We start from the raw sequence: 16,699 nt of genomic DNA, 5'->3' as shown, positions 1-16,699 counted from the left end.
AAAGAATTTCTATTTAGTTTACAATAAGCTCCCAACTGTTGTACATACCCAGCTGTATAAATAGCCATCTCCAGTCACTCAAATGACATTAATTATATTGGTGAGTAAAGGACATAAAGTGGCATTCAAATATGGGCAGGAGTGAGAGCAGGGAGGAGGTGCTGAGTCACACCTGTCACATTCGCTCTGCGCCAACAACTTTGAAACTGTTCCTTGGAGATATGTTGGAAAGCTGGTATTGTGCCAGGGGATCTGAAATCTCAAGCAGTCATTCTGTCCTGGGTACAGTACATAGGTCACTTTAACTATCTGTTCCCCAGCTGTGTTCTGGCTTTGAAAGTGCGACATTATCGAAATGGAAGAATGTGTAAGGTTACAACAGGGTTGGGGAATGGGGAGTGGCACTATGTGAACTGCTCACTTGGAGGCTCAGTACAGACATGAAAGGATGAATAGCCTCCATCTATGATCTAAATGTCCTGTGATTCAATCAAGATTCCAGAGTGCACTAGACTTTCCAGAATTCAGTGAGAGATTGTCAAGTGCGATCTGAGAGCAGAGATAAAGCTTGATATGGAAATGTCACCAGACGCAATGGGACAAGCAGTGGTCCCTCTGTTGGGGTTAGAAGGAAAGGGTTAATTTACTTGTCTGAATGTACCAAGCCACTTCACAGGCAGTAGGGGACGTTCGCACTGCAGGCACTGTTTCCTAGGCTGTGTCACCCATTAATTTTCCTTCAGATCTCACAGTGCCACATCGATGGTAGATGTGCACCCTGACACAATGAGGGATGGACAACATCTCAGTGAGCATTCTGTACAGCAGCTTTCACACCTACCATCTCCCAACCAGACAAACCACTGAGTGTGAAATGTCAGTGCACATAAGATTGAGAGGGAATAACATCCCTGCAGAGATGAGAAACAAAGAGAAAAACATATAAGATAAAACAAAAATGTGCAGATACTGGAAATCTGAAAGAAAAATACAAAATGCTGGAGAATCTCAGCAAATCAGAGTCATACAGCACAGAAATAGACCAGTCCATGCCAAACATAATCCCAAACTAAACTAGTCCCTGCCTGCTCCTGGCCCATATCCCTCTAAACCTTTCCTGCTCATGTACTTATCCAAATGTCTGTTAATCATTGTAACTGTATCCACATCCACCACTTTCTCAGGAAGTTCACTCCACACATGATCACCCTCTGTGTAGAACATTTGCCTCTTGTGTCTTCTTAAAGTCTTTCTCCTCTATCTTAAAAAATTGCCCCGTGGTCTTCAAACTCCCTATCCTAGGAAAAAGACAATTACCATTAACCTATACCCCTCATCATTTTACAAATTTCTATAAGGCCACCTCTTAACCTCCTATGCTCCAGTGAAAGAAATTCCAGCATTTCCAGCCTTTCTTTGTAACCCAAACCATCCACAAGCAGCAACATCCTGACAAATCCCTTCTGAACCCTCTCCAGCTTTAACAATATGCTTCCTTCAAATGGTGACCAGAACTGGACACAGTATCTCAGAAGAGGCCTCACCAATGTCCTGTACAACCTCAACATGACGTCCCAACTCCTGTACTCAAAGAACTGAGCAATGAAGGCAAGTGTACTGGATGCCTTTTTCACCACCCTGTCTATAAAGAATTATGTACCTGACCCTTTGAGTCCCGTTGTTCTACAACATTACCCAAGGCCCTACCATTAATTGTACAAGCCCTACCCTCCTTCATTGCACCGAAATCCAATTTATGCAGATTGATCTGGCAACAACCATGGAGAAACAGAGTTAATGTCTTGAGGCAAGTAACCCTTTGTCGGATTTGAAACATTAACTCTGTTTCCCTTCCCACAGATGTTGCCAGACCTGCTCAATTTCTCCAGCACTTTCTGTTTCGTTAACAAAAACGCGTTCATTTTACAAAAAACTTTGTGTAACCATTTGGTTCAGTAAAGCTGGAGAAAGCAAAGTTTTGTTGCAACTTTCCATCTTGTCCTCATCAGAGCAGAAGCAAAATTGCCAAATTCCGAAAGGCACAGGGAGATTTCCCATGCTGTATAAATTGTTGTTCCCTTTGGAGATTTGCCATTCTTGCATTTGTCCGAATGAGCAGAAGATGAATTGTAAATCTCTTTTTAATCCTGCAATTCTTAAAAACAAAGAGAAAGAAAAGATAGAGTGTGGAGAATACAGAGAATGAGAAACAGATAGAGTGGGGGAGAGAGAGAGAGAAACTTTCCACAGAATGGCCAGCAATACTGGGGGGGAACCAGGGGAGAAGCGACAGGGCATTTTAATAAGAAAACAAAACCAGTATTTCGATTCATAGGCTGAGAGAGAGAGAGGACGGGAAAAGTGTCAGATAGCCAGACTTAAATAGAAAGATAGAGGGAGAATCGGAAAGATACAGGAAGAGCTGGACATGGGAGGGAGAGACAGAAAGAGAGAGTGAGAGTGAGAAGGGAGAGAGGGGAAGGAGGGAGGGCTGCGGAGAGTTCCGCCAGTTTTGCTCCTCTCAAACCTGGGGAAGGCGGAGCCGCTGGAGAGTTGGATTCCCAGCAGCGTGTAGCCGAGAGATAGACAGCAGGTGATTGAGGAAATAGAGAGAGGGATAGAGGGAGCGGAGCAGCAGGGGGGGAGAGAGAGAGAGAGATGAGAGAGATAAAAGCAGGGAGGCAGAAAAGGTTTAACCCAGGAAACAGCACAGAGAGATTAACAGACTGAGAGAGCAGAGAGGAGTTGGGGGAAAGTTTTGGTGAAACCTCACTCAGTGCTAATCTAATCGCTGCTATCTCAGGGAAGCGGATTCAGAGCTTTTAACAACAGGAGAAGGACATTGTAAGTGCAGCTCCGGAGCCTGAAGCTGGTCCCTTCACTGGGAATAATGTCACTCTGTTTCAGTGTATGACAGCAGCCTCCCAGCTCTGACAGCCTGCTCCTGCTGCCTGTACCCAGCTCAGATTCTCACAAATCCCTGCTCAGATACCCCCCTCTTACCCCCACAGCCCGGTCTGCCTGCTGTCCACAGGCCGGGGATAGAGACCACACCTCGGCGTCTGATACTGAACATCATCGGGAGGGAGAATGTTCATCCAGCAGGCCAGGTAACGTGTATCTGTCAGTGTGTGTGTGTGTACCTGTATCTAACTGCCAGTGTGTGTACCTATATCTATCTGTCAGTGTACCTGTGTGTGTACCTGTATGTATTTGCCAGTGTGCCTGTAAGTATACCTATGTCCATCTGTCAGTGTGTATGTACCTGTATCTATCTGCCAGTCTGCCTGCGTGTTTCTGTGCCTGTCTGTGTGTCTGCGTTTCTGTGTCTGGTTACCAGTATGACTTTGGTTTTTATTTGGAGCAGATTGAGAGAGTCCCAAACAGAGACAGAACGCTGATCATCATTTGTCATGTTTTTCTGTGCCGTCCTCACCCAGAATCTGTAAAGAGTCACTTGTGTGTCAGTTTCTAGAAAGACAGGTTGATATTTGAACTCTGAGCTGTTTCAGGAGAGGGAGATTAATGCACATTGTTCAAATCCAGTATCTCCACCTCTAACCCTAACCTTTCTTTCTATTCACACACTACCCGATCCGTGTGTGGGTGTCTGCCACTTTACTCTTGGACCTTGTTCGAGTCTTTTATTCATTTGTGATTTACAGTTGGCTTTGCTCTTGGTTCTAATCCAATATCCAGCTTGCTGGATCTTAATTCACTAGAGTGAGGGGTAACTGCCCCAGAGTGAGGGGTAACTTCCCCAGTGTGAGGGGTTCCTACCCCATTGAGAGGTAACTTGCCCAATGTGAGGGGACCTGCCCCATTGAGGGGTAACTTCGCCAGAGTGAGGGGTAACTTCCCCAATGTGAGGGGGACATGCCCCATTGAGAGGTAATTTTCCCAGTGTGAGGGGTAACTTCCCCAATGTGAGGGGGACTTCCCCAGTATGAGGGGTAACTTCACCAGTGTGAGGGGGACCAGCCCCATTGAGGGGTAACTTCCCCAGAGTGAGAGGTAACTTCCCCAGTATGGGGGGGACCAGCCCACTGAGGGGTAACTTCCCTAGTGTGAGGGGGACCTGCCCCATTGAGGGGTAACTTCCCCAGTGTGAGGGGGACCTGCCCCATTGAGGGGTAACTTCCCCAGTATGAGGCATAACTCCCCAGTGTGAGGGGGACCAGCTCCATTGAGCGGTAATTTCCCCCAAGTGAGGGGTAACTTCCCCAGTGTGAGGGGTAACTTCCCCAGTATGGGGGGGACTAGCCCCACTGAGGGGTAACTTCCCTAGTGTGAGGGGGACCTGCCCCATTGAGGGGTAACTTCCACAGTGTGAGGGGGCCTGCCCCATTGAGGGGTAACTTCCCCAGTGTGAGGGGTAACTTCCCCAATGTAAGGGGTTCCTGCCCCATTGAGGGGTAACTTTTCCAGTGTGAGGGGTAACTTCCCCAGTGTGAGGGGTAACTTCCCTAGTGTGAGGGGGACCTGCCCCATTGAGGGGTAACTTCCACAGTGTGAGGGGGCCTGCCCCATTGAGGGGTAACTTCCCCAGTGTGAGGGGTAACTTCCCCAATGTGAGGGGTTCCTGCCCCATTGAGGGGTAACTTCCCCAGTGTGAGGGGTAACTTCCCTAGTGTGAGGGGGACCTGCCCCATTGAGGGGTAACTTCCACAGTGTGAGGGGGCCTGCCCCATTGAGGGGTAACTTCCCCAGTGTGAGGGGTAACTTCCCCAATGTGAGGGGTTCCTGCCCCATTGAGGGGTAACTTTCCCAGTGTGAGGGGTAACTTCCCCAGTCCGAGGGGTTCCTGCCCCATTGAGGGGTAACTTCCCCAGTGTGAGGGGTTCCTGCCCCATTGGGGGGTAACTTCCCCAGTGTGAGGGGTTCCTGCCCCATTGAGGGTAACTTCCCCAGTGTGAGGGATAACTTCCCCAGTGTGAGGGGGACCTGCCAGAATGTGCTGGGTGTAACATTGCACAGGGCCCTGTAACAGTGAGAAATTCAATGTTAATATCTCACTAACTCACACTTGGCCCTTCCTCTGACAGTTACACATGTTTAGTAACTTCTTCCTGAACTTTGAATCTCTCACATGATACACTCCAAGTTTAGGTTAATAAAACTCAGAGTTCATTAAGAAACTGTTGTTAGTTAAATAAATACAGAGTGAAAACAAATTGCACTAAATTAAAGCCCAAGGAACAGGAGCTGCTGTGTTCCTCTCTCCAGACCCCGACAATCAGCTTCTGCCAGTGTAAACAGACTGATGCAACAGCTATCCTGGGGACAGCTGCAGCCATTCTCTCCTCTGGTCATAGCTGGAGCTCTGAAAGAGCCTCTCGCTTCCCATGTCCTGTGCACTCTCCGTCCCTCACTGGGTTTGCTCAGGTCGCGATGACCGATCTACTACAGTCCCTTGTTCTCGATGAGGATGTGAAAATGAAGCAATTTGACAAGAACCTGAATTCAATTTACTTCATTTCATGATTTGGAGACACCGGTGTTGGACTGGGGTGTGCAAAGTTTAAAAATCACACAACACCAGGTTATAGTCCAACAGGTTTATTTGGAAGCACTAGCTTTCGGAGCGCTGCTCCTTCATCAGGTGGTTGTGGAGAATAAGATCATAAGACAGAGAATTTATAGCAAAAGATGCATCTGAAATTATATATTGAAAAAGACCTGAATTGTTTGTTCAGTCTCTCATCTTTTAGAATGTCCATATTGGTTTCAGTTCTTTCAAATGTCAATTCCAGAACATTTTTTAAAAGTTACATTCTCTTTATGTCAAATTTTATTTGTACTTTATTTCAAATTTTCTTTGATTTAATTGGGCCATATAGTGGGTAATGACATGAATGCTGACCCTCAAAAGGATTTGTCAGATGTCAATAGCCTCCCCACCCCCACTCTGGGAGGGGCCAGGGAAAACTGTGGGGGAGGAATTGGTGCAATAGTAAGTCAGAGCTCTCCTTTCCTGGATCATTTCAAACTGGCTCTGTCAGTCCATCCTGTTGAAAGAAGAGCCCATTGTCAGTGAATCACTGCTTCCCAGTGAACCCCTCGCTCTGTGCAGCACTCAGTGTGGCTCAGTGTGTAGTGCTTCCCCTCTCGGAGTCAGGGATTTGTGGATTCAGATTCTATTCAGGACACAGAAACAATCCTGACCAACTAGCCTTTTTCAAAGATTTTGCTTAGCTAAGACAATTACCCTGCCCTCCTTCAAAATACATCAATGGGATCTTTCCATCCAGCTGAGGGCCATTTAATGACTTACCCAAAATAGAACAGCTTTTCTCAGAAACTCCCCTGACTCCCTCAGCACTGACCCTCTGACAGTGCGGCACTCCCTCAGCAGTGACCCTCAGATAGTGCGGCACTCCCTCAGCACTGACCCTCTGACAGTGCGGCACTCCCTCAGCACTGACCCTCCGACAGTGCGGCACCTCCTCAGCACTGACTCTCTGACAGTGCGGCACTCCCTCAGCACTGACCCTCTGACAGTGCGGCACCTCCTCAACACTGACCCTCTGACAGTGCGGCACTCCCTCAGCACTAACCCTCTGACAGTGCGGCACTCCTTCAGCACTGACCCTCCAACAGTGCGGCACCTCCTCAGCACTGACCCTCCGACAGCGCGGCGCTCCCTCAGCACTAACCCTCTGACAGTGCGGCACTCCCTCAGCACTGACCCCCCGACAATGCGGCACTCCCTCAGCACTGACCCTCTGACAGTGCGGCACCTCCTCAGCACTGACCCCCCGACAATGCGGCACTCCCTCAGCACTGACCCTCTGACAGTGCTGCACTCCCTCAGCACTGACTCTCCGACAGTGCAGCACTGAACTTCCGACAGTGTGGCACTCCCTCAGCACTGCTTTGGGAGAGTCCATTTGGATTATGTACACAGTTTGTAGAATGGTACTTGAACCCACATCCTGCCGATTGAGAGGTGCTACCCACTGAGCCAGGCCTGAATACAGTGGGTTTGGATCTGCTCTGGGATTGCACAAAGGATGTGGGAACCCCCCTGACCTGTGCACGTGGTGCCCGTGTCGGGCATTGGTAACGATCCTGTGGGCTGATGTGGGGCAGTAATGCAGAGGTTCTGCGTGTAACCCTGAAGGGGCTCTATTGGATGCCCCCACCTCTCACAGCTTTCTAACCAGCAGCCAACAAAACTTAGATTGAGACAGTAAGTCCTCACTTAAAGTTATGGCTGCATTCCTGAAATTCCCAACCTTAACTGAAATGACCTGAAGTGAAATAACTGTAAATGAAACTTGGCTACTGTAGGAACCATCGGTAAAACTGTAGTTAGGTTCTGGAGGACACCATTTCTCAGAAAACAAATCAAATATGAAAATTTGATTTGAAACAGTTTCTACCCTACTGTTGTTGTTAGAATAGTGAATGGACTCAAACTTTTAACATTCACCTGTACCTGTGTTTTTGTTTTTGCTGCTGTTTATCTAGTATTTACTCATCTATGCTACTTAACTCTGTGATCTGCCTGTATTGCTCGCAAGACAAAGCTTTTCACTGTGTCTCAGTACACGTGACAATAAATTCAATTCAATATTTTATTCTCTGAGTTGGTACTTTTACATTGCTAAATGCCTACATTTGGTTAATGAAATAAGTTCTGAAATAAAATAAGTTTAACAATGTGAAAAATAACAATATAGAAGAATATGTGGGAGTTGGGGGGGGGAGGTGTGGTGATGGGGTGGTCAATACACAGGTTTGCAGATGACATAAAAATTGACCAAATGGCTGGCAGTGAGGTTACATGAGGATAGAGACAGACAGCTCAGATGGGCAGGTCAGTGGCAGATGGAGTTTAACCCTGATAAATGTGAAGTATGCACTTTGGAAGAAGTAATAAGAGAGGACTCAATGAATGACAGAAGGAAGCTCAGAGGAACGGAAGGATCTTGGGGTGCTGGTCCACAGACCCCTGAGACAGCAGGACAGGTTAATAGGATAAACGGAGATTCATAGAGCAGGGAGGTGATGTTGGAGCTGTGCGAGAGGTTGGTGAGGCCACAGCTGGAGCACCGTGTGCAGCTCTGGTCTCCGCGCTATAGGAAGGATATGATTACACCGGACAGGGGTGTGGAGGAGATTCGCCAGGATGCTGCCTCGGCTGGAGCACACTTCCTGCCATTTCATCTCGACCACGCCCTTGCCACTATGGGTCCTCATTGGACCCAGCCTGCCCAGGCCCCATTGATGCTACTGGGTACAACATTAGCCAAAACCCGACTCCACAGCCACCTGCATCAATCTGTGCTGGAGGCAGACACAGCTGGGAACTCAAATTCACCTGCTGGGAACCAGCAGGTTCACCGTGCTAGTCCCACTCCAGTCCGTGCTGCTGGGCCCACTCCAGTCTGTGCTGCTGGTCCCACTCCAGTCTGTGATGCTGGTCCCACTCCAGTCCGTGCTGCTGGGCCCACTCCAGTCCGCGCTGCTGGGCCCACTCCAGTCCGTGCTGCTGGGCCCACTCCAGTCCGCGCTGCTGGGCCCACTCCAATCCATGCTGCTGGGCCCACTCCAGTCCGTGCTGCTGGGCCCACTCCAGTCCGTGCTGCTGGGCTCACTCCAGTCCGTGCTGCTGGGCCCACTCCAGTCTGTGATGCTGGGCCCACTCCAGTCCGTGATGCTGGGCCCACTCCAGTCCGCGCTGCTGGGCCCACTCCAGTCCGCGCTGCTGGGCCCACTCCAGTCTGTGATGCTGGTCCCACTCCAGTCTGTGATGCTGGGCCCACTCCAGTCCGTGATGCTGGGCCCACTCCAGTCCGTGATGCTGGGCCCACTCCAGTCCGTGATGCTGGGCCCACTCCAGTCCGTGATGCTGGGCCCACTCCAGTCTGTGATGCTGGGCCCACTCCAGTCCGTGCTGCTGGGCCCACTCCAGTCCGTGATGCTGGTCCCACTCCAGTCCATGCTGCTGGGCCCACTCCAGTCCGTGATGCTGGTCCCACTCCAGTCCGTGCTGCTGGTCCCACTCCAGTCCGTGATGCTGGGCCCACTCCAGTCTGTGATGCTGGGCCCACTCCAGTCCGTGCTGCTGGTCCCACTCCAGTCCGTGATGCTGGGCCCACTCCAGTCTGTGATGCTGGGCCCACTCCAGTCCGTGCTGCTGGGCCCACTCCAGTCCATGCTGCTGGGCCCACTCCAGTCCGTGCTGCTGGTCCCACTCCAGTCTGTGATGCTGGGCCCACTCCAGTCTGTGATGCTGGGCCCACTCCAGTCCGTGCTGCTGGGCCCACTCCAGTCTGTGATGCTGGGCCCACTCCAGTCTGTGATGCTGTCTCCCTCACCCCAATGCCATTGCCAACCCAAGCGCTTCACCAAGAGATAAGTGAAATAAAACAGAAGAAAAAAACAAGAGGGGAGAAAAACAAAGAAATGAAATGAAATGCAGACAAGCCTGACTCCACCGCCATCTTGCTGGAAGGAGTATCCCAATCACTTTCCAGAGAAACCACATTAAACATTAAACCACATTGTTCAGGTGTGAGTGAGTTACCGAGTGACTGTCACAGCCATCGTGGCCTGGCATGAATCTCAGCTACCATGTTGCCCATTCAGAAGGCAGCGATTGGTTAACCATTAACCACTGTCTGAGTACCAGGTTACACACAGTCAATTCATCAAGCACCACACTGTCACAGAATTTGTAGGTTAAATAGCACAGAGAACCAGGGGTGACTCTCATAGTAGAGGAAGCTTTACTCTGTACCTATCCCTGTGCTGTCCCTGTCCTGGGAGTGTTTGATGGAGAAACAGTGTAGTGGGAGCTTTACTTTCAGTTTTAAAGAGGAGAGGAGGCTATGGAATGAGATGATCTGATGGAGTACAGTTTGCTGAACCGACAGTGAATCTGGAATATGTTATTAATTCAGAGTCTATGTGAATTAAATGCACTCCATATATTTTTAAACGGATTGGCCTATTCCATGGAAATCCGTACTGTCCCTCATAGTTACACAGAGATACAGAGAGAGAAGAGGGAGGGGGAGGGAGGAATTGGAAGGAGCTGGAGGTTTGAGGGGAGGCTGTGAAGATGAGAGACTGACTGTCATGCTGTATTACTGTTTGTTCCAGGGCCCAGCCCAGATTTCTGCTTGTGAATGTCACCGTGTTCGGAATCATCGTACATTCCCAGTTACTAGCTGCGGTGAGTCAAATCCTCACTTTACCTGCAACTGGAACTCTGTTGGGATTGGTTCATAAATGAACCCCCCCTCCCCCACCCCCACCCTGAAGTATCTCAAGGTGACACAGTTCTTCTGGTCTCAGCCAGGCTATTGTGAGTGGGCTGCTGAACTGTGGAAGGCATCCTACCCTCACACTGCACCCTCACATGCACTATGTACACCTCTGGCATCAGATGGGGGCTGGGTCTCACCTGGCTGTGATGCCTCTCACAGTTAAATATCCTGGCGGTGATAAAGGGAGCAGCAGCATTCTGACGTTAACCTCAGTGGAGAGCAGGTGACACAGAGTAACTCCATCCTGAACTAGGTCCAGCCTCTGATTTTCCAATCTTTATAAAGCACTGCGATTGGTGAAGGAGTGTAGGAAGGATAGGGGATGGAGGGAGATTAGCTGGTCACAGACAACAATATCCTATCAACAAGCAAGACCCCATGTCTAATCCCCAGAGAGTCGAATTCACCTCTCTTAGCTGAGGCGGGAATAGCGGCTATTTGACTGGGTGAGGCAGGGCGAGACAGGAGGTGCATATTACATTAAATGGTGAAACTTTCAGAAATCCCAGTCCAAACCCACACTTTCTGTGTCGGTCAATGTGCCAAATTAATGGTCTCTCCTCTGGTCTAACCATGGTGCATGGCAGGCTATTAGACTACAGTAGGCAGCACAGTCAAACCGTCACCCAGACCTGACTGCATTGCCTTCCAGTGCCACTCATCCCTCCCACCCTCTGGTCCTCTGCACACATGCCCCCATCCAACCCTCACCCACCACTGGATCCGGGTAATGAGTGGGTTTGTAAAGACTGAGGGATCAGACCCAGTGCCTGACTCAGGATTGAGTCTCTCCAGGTTCCATCCATGATGGGCTGAATGGTCTCTACCTGTGCAGTAACCATTCTCTCACTGAGCGGGTGCTATCCCCATCTCACCCTGCATTCCCCGGTAACCACCTCTCCACAGTCAGTGACTGCAGTTTTTTTAGAATCTAAAGAAGGATATTTGGCTACAGGGTGCATTACAGCCAGGCAGATATTCCGACAGCTGTGAACTCTCCACCCAGACACACTGATCAGCCACAGATCATACACAGGGAGAGGCCATTCAGCCCATAATACCTTTTCAGGACCCTGTGCTGTGGGTTTGTCCCCATATGACCTCCTCACTCCACCCACTCCCTTCCCAGGATCTCCTGGAGTTGTGGGTGAACTAGCAGCTCGCACCGCTGTCATTTCATTTCCTTTCTGACTGTTTTTCTCTCTCTCTCTCTCTCTCTCTCTCTCTCTCTCTCTCCCTCCCTCCCTCTCTCGCTCCCTCTCTCTCTCTGTCTCTCCCTCTCTCCCTCCCCCTCTCTCTCCCCCTCCCTCTCTCTCTCCCTCCTTCCCTCTCTCGCTCCCTCTCTCCCTCCCTCTCTCTCTCCCTCTCTCTCTCTCTGTCTCTCTCTCTCTCTCTCCTTCCTTCCCTCTCTCCCTCCCTCTCTGTCTCTCTCTCTCTCTCTCTCTCTAACAGGATCACCGTCGAATGGAGCTCTCTTCTGGCAGTGAGTGGAATCTGTGGCAGAGCTGGTCTCCGTGCTCCAGTACATGTGGAGGGGGTGTTGCCACCAGGGTCCGGAGATGTTTGATCAGGTACCAGCATCAGGCCCTCCATAACCCCTGAACCCTCATCTCCTCCATAACCCCTGACTCCCACCCCCTTCACAAATCCTTGACCCCATCTCCTCCATAACCCCTGACCCCCCCACCCCCTCCATAAGCCTTGACCACTCTTCATTCATAACGCCTGAGCCCCCCGCCCCCTCCATAACACCTAACTCCACCGCCTTCAAAACCCTGGACTCAATCCCCTCCATAACCCTTGACCTCACCCCCTTCACATGCCTGACTCCCACTCCATTCATAACCCCTTAACTCCCACACACTCCATAACCCCTGACCCCAACCTGTCCATAACCCTGACCTCATCAACTTCATAACCCCTAACCCCTAACTTCTTAATAACCTCTGGCCCCACCCCTTTCATGACCCCTGACCCCCACTCCATTCACAACTCTGATGACTTCCACTCTGAAGATTCTGCTTTTATAAATTTCAGCATTGGAGGATCGTCTGTGTATAAAGCACAGTCTTTATCATACACAGTGTACATAACACATGGGGTATGTAACATACGGGGTATATAGCACACGGGGTATATAACACACGGGGTACATAACGCACGGGGTATATAACACACGGGGTATATAACACTCAGGGTATATAATACACGGGGTATATAACACACGGGGTACATAACACATGGGGTATATAACACACGGGGTACATAACACACGGGGTACATAACACACGGGGTATATAACACATGGGGTATATAACACATGGGGTATATAACACACGGGGTATATAACACACAGGGTACATAACACACGGGGTACATAACACACGGGGTATATAACACATGGGGTATATAACACACGGGGTACATAACACATGGGGTATATAACACACGGGGTACATAACACACGGGGTACATAACACACGGGGTATATAACACATGGGGTATATAACACACGGGGTATATAACGCGGGGTATATAACACACAGGGTATATAACACACAGGGTATATAACACACAGGGTACATAACACATGGGGTATATAACACACGGGGTATTTAACACACAGGGTACATAACACACGGGGTATATAACACATGGGGTATATAATACATGGGGTATATAACATGGGGTATATAACACATGGGGTATATAACACACAGGGTATATAACACATGGGGTACATAACATATGGGGTATACAACACACAGGGTATATAACACATAGGGTATATAATACACAGGGTATATAACACACAGTGTATATAATACATGGGATATAACACAGGTATAACACATTGTCTATATAACCCTCAATGTATATCACACATGGTATATAACAGTATTGTGGGTCTACCTACAGCACAGGGACTGCAGTGGTTCAAGAAGACAGCTCAACACCACCTTCTCAAGGTCGATAAATTCTGACCCAGCCAGCAACACCCACATCCTGTGAACTAATGGAAAAATAAATCTTCCTTTTGAAAGAATCTCTGAATTTTGCCACAACCACTTCCTGTGGGAATGAGATCCACATTCTCATCACTCTCTCATTAGGGAACTTGCTCCTTATTTGCCTGTTTTGGTTGTTTGCAATTCTCTTGTATTTTTGACCCTCTTTTGGACTTTCCCACAAGTGGAAACAAAGCTCACCACATTCTCGCTGGCCAACCCACTCATAATTTTACTGAACTCTATCAGATCACCTTTCCATTTCAACTTTTCTGGAATATTGCTAACCTGCTCAATTGTTGCCAATAGCTGCAGCCTCTCAATTCTGGATTATCCTTAATTGCACTTTCCACTGTGTTTAGAAAGGAAGGAGAACTCGGAACATTGCTCAGTTCTGAGAGAAATAGGAAATGCTAGAGAAACTCAGCAGGTCAGATACCAACTGTGGAGAGAGAAACAGAGTTAACATTTCAACTCTGGCATGATTCAGAACAGATATGGCGACCTGACAGAGTTCTATTCAAGGTTACTGATTTTGAACTCTTTATATCGAGGAATATTGAATCCCAGCACTGGGTTAGTGTTTGTCATTGATTCGGTGACCTTCTGGGTTGTTTCTACTTTCCCCACCGCTCTGCTCCTGTCTCTATAACTGTCCGTCACTTCCCAGTCACCGGTGATGCTCAGTCTGCGGGCAGGGAAGAGACCGCCATTCCATTTCAGGGAAAGCTGCAGGAAGCAAGTTCTCGAAGATTGCAGATTCTCCACATTGGCTCGTCACATCCTCAGGGAGCTTGCCTGGACCCTATCTCTAGCAGCTCAGTGAGGGATCATGCCCATCACACATTACCCCCCCAACCAATCGATGGGATCAAAGCCAAAATCTCCACTGTGTATCAGAGAATGGGTGTGCACATGTCTATCTGTGTGCATGTACCTATGTTTGCGTGCCTGGGTGTTTGCTAGTGTTTGTGTGTACCTGGCTGTTTGCTAGTGTTTGTGTGTACCTGGCTGTTTGCTAGTGTTTGTGCGTGTCTGGGTGTTTGCTCGTGTTTGTGTGTGCCTGGCTGTTTGCTCGTGTTTGTGTGTGCCTGGGTGTTTGCTAGTGTTTGTGCGTGCCTGGGTGTTTGCTAGTGTTTGTGTGTACCTGGCTGTTTGCTAGTGTTTGTGCGTGTCTGGGTGTTTGCTCGTGTTTGTGTGTGCCTGGCTGTTTGCTCGTGTTTGTGTGTGCCTGGGTGTTTGCTAGTGTTTGTGCGTGCCTGGGTGTTTGCTAGTGTTTGTGTGTGCCTGGGTGTTTGCTCGTGGTTGTGTGTACCTGGCTGTTTGCTAGTGTTTGTGTGTGCCTGGGTGTTTGCTAGTGTTTGTGCGTGCCTGGGTGTTTGCTAGTGTTTGTGTGTGTCTGGGTGTTTGCTCGTGTTTGTGTGTGCCTGGGTGTTTGCTAGTGTTTGTGTGTACCTGGCTGTTTGCTCGTGTTTGTGTGTGCCTGGGTGTTTGCTCGTGTTTGTGTGTGCCTGGGTGTTTGCTAGTGTTTGTGTGTGTCTGGGTGTTTGCTAGTGTTTGTGTGTGTCTGGGTGTTTGCTGGTGTTTGTGTGTGCCTGGCTGTTTGCTCGTGTTTGTGTGTGCCTGGGTGTTTGCTCGTGTTTGTGCATGCCTGGGTGTTTGCTAGTGTTTGTGTGTGTCTGGGTGTTTGCTTGTGTTTGTGTGTGCCTGGCTGTTTGCTCGTGTTTGTGTGTGCCTGGGTGTTTGCTCGTGTTTGTGTGTGCCTGGGTGTTTGCTAGTGTTTGTGTGTGCCTGGCTGTTTGCTCGTGTTTGTGTGTACCTGGCTGTTTGCTAGTGTTTGTGCGTGCCTGGGTGTTTGCTAGTGTTTGTGTGTGTCTGGGTGTTTGCTTGTGTTTGTGTGTGCCTGGCTGTTTGCTCGTGTTTGTGTGTGCCTGGGTGTTTGCTCGTGTTTGTGCGTGCCTGGGTGTTTGCTCGTGTTTGTGTGTGCCTGGGTGTTTGCTCGTGTTTGTGTGTGCCTGGGTGTTTGCTAGTGTTTGTGTGTACCTGGCTGTTTGCTAGTGTTTGTGTGTGTCTGGGTGTTTGCTCGTGTTTGTGTGTGCCTGGCTGTTTGCTCGTGTTTGTGTGTGCCTGGGTGTTTGCTCGTGTTTGTGCGTGCCTGGGTGTTTGCTAGTGTTTGTGTGTGACTGGGTGTTTGCTCGTGTTTGTGTGTGCCTGGGTGTTTGCTAGTGTTTGTGTGTGCCTGGGTGTTTGCTCGTGTTTGTGTGTGCCTGGGTGTTTGCTCGTGTTTGTGTGTGCCTGGGTGTTTGCTCGTGTTTGTGTGTGCCTTGGTGTTTGCTCGTGTTTGTGTGTGTCTGGGTGTTTGCTCGTGTTTGTGTGTGCCTGGCTGTTTGCTCGTGTTTGTGTGTGCCTGGGTGTTTGCTCGTGTTTGTGCGTGTCTGGGTGTTTGCTCGTGTTTGTGCGTGCCTGGGTGTTTGCTCGTGTTTGTGTGTGCCTTGGTGTTTGCTCGTGTTTGTGTGTGTCTGGGTGTTTGCTCGTGTTTGTGTGTGCCTGGGTGTTTGCTCGTGTTTGTGTGTGCCTGGGTGTTTGCTCGTGTTTGTGCGTGCCTGGGTGTTTGCTCGTGTTTGTGTGTGCCTGGGTGTTTGCTCGTGTTTGTGTGTGTCTTGGTGTTTGCTCGTGTTTGTGTGTGTCTGGGTGTTTGCTCGTGTTTGTGTGTGCCTGGGTGTTTGCTCGTGTTTGTGTGTGCCTGGGTGTTTGCTCGTGTTTGTGCGTGTCTGGGTGTTTGCTCGTGTTTGTGCGTGCCTGGGTGTTTGCTCGTGTTTGTGCGTGCCTGGGTGTTTGCTAGTGTTTGTGTGTGCCTGGCTGTTTGCTAGTGTTTGTGCGTGCCTGGCTGTTTGCTTGTGTTTGTGTGTGCCTGGGTGTTTGCTAGTATTTGTGTGTGCCTGGGTGTTTGCTCGTGTTTGTGTGTGCCTGGGTGTTTGCTAGTGTTTGTGTGTGCCTGGGTGTATGCTCGTGTTTGTGCGTGCTTGGGTGTTTGCTAGTGTTTGTGCGTGCCTAGGTGTTTGCTCGTGTTTGTATGTGCCTGGCTGTTTGCTCGTGTTTGTGTGTGCCTGGGTGTTTGCTAGTGTTTGTGTGTGTCTGGGTGTTTGCTCGTGTTTGTGTGTGCCTGGCTGTTTGCTCGTGTTTGTGTGTGCCTGGGTGTTTGCTAGTGTTTGTGTGTGTCTGGGTGTTTGCTAGTGTTTGTGTGTGTCTGGGTGTTTGCTGGTGTTTGTGTGTGCCTGGCTGTTTGCTCGTGTTTGTGTGTGCCTGGGTGTTTGCTCGTGTTTGTGCATGCCTGGGTGTTTGCTAGTGTTTGTGTGTGTCTGGGTGTTTGCTTGTGTTTGTGTGTGCCTGGCTGTTTGCTCGTGTTTGTGT

General features: G+C 49.4%; 1 protein-coding gene across 3 annotated transcripts in view; it reads left to right on the top strand.

Annotated features, from left to right (window-relative positions):
- Window positions 1-2,506: 2,506 nt before the first annotated feature.
- The window catches only part of adamtsl5 (ADAMTS like 5), a 41,121-nt gene continuing 26,928 nt past the window's right edge, over window positions 2,507-16,699 (top strand). Inside the window, exons 1-3 of one of the 3 annotated variants that reach the window (XM_072552863.1) lie at window positions 2,507-3,110; window positions 10,114-10,186; window positions 11,733-11,851. In XM_072552863.1, coding sequence (XP_072408964.1) covers window positions 3,091-3,110; window positions 10,114-10,186; window positions 11,733-11,851 — 212 coding nt within the window. In that variant the 5' untranslated portion in view covers window positions 2,507-3,090. The remainder of the gene's footprint in view (window positions 3,111-10,113; window positions 10,187-11,732; window positions 11,852-16,699) is intronic. The other 2 variants (XM_072552864.1, XM_072552865.1) reach the window with 2 other exon arrangements.

The sequence above is a fragment of the Chiloscyllium punctatum genome, chromosome 33, assembly GCF_047496795.1.
Source record: "Chiloscyllium punctatum isolate Juve2018m chromosome 33, sChiPun1.3, whole genome shotgun sequence".
NCBI classification, from domain to species: Eukaryota; Metazoa; Chordata; class Chondrichthyes; order Orectolobiformes; family Hemiscylliidae; genus Chiloscyllium; species Chiloscyllium punctatum.
The sequence above is the reverse complement of the archived record's forward strand: the minus strand, read 5'-3'. Positions and strand labels throughout refer to the sequence as shown.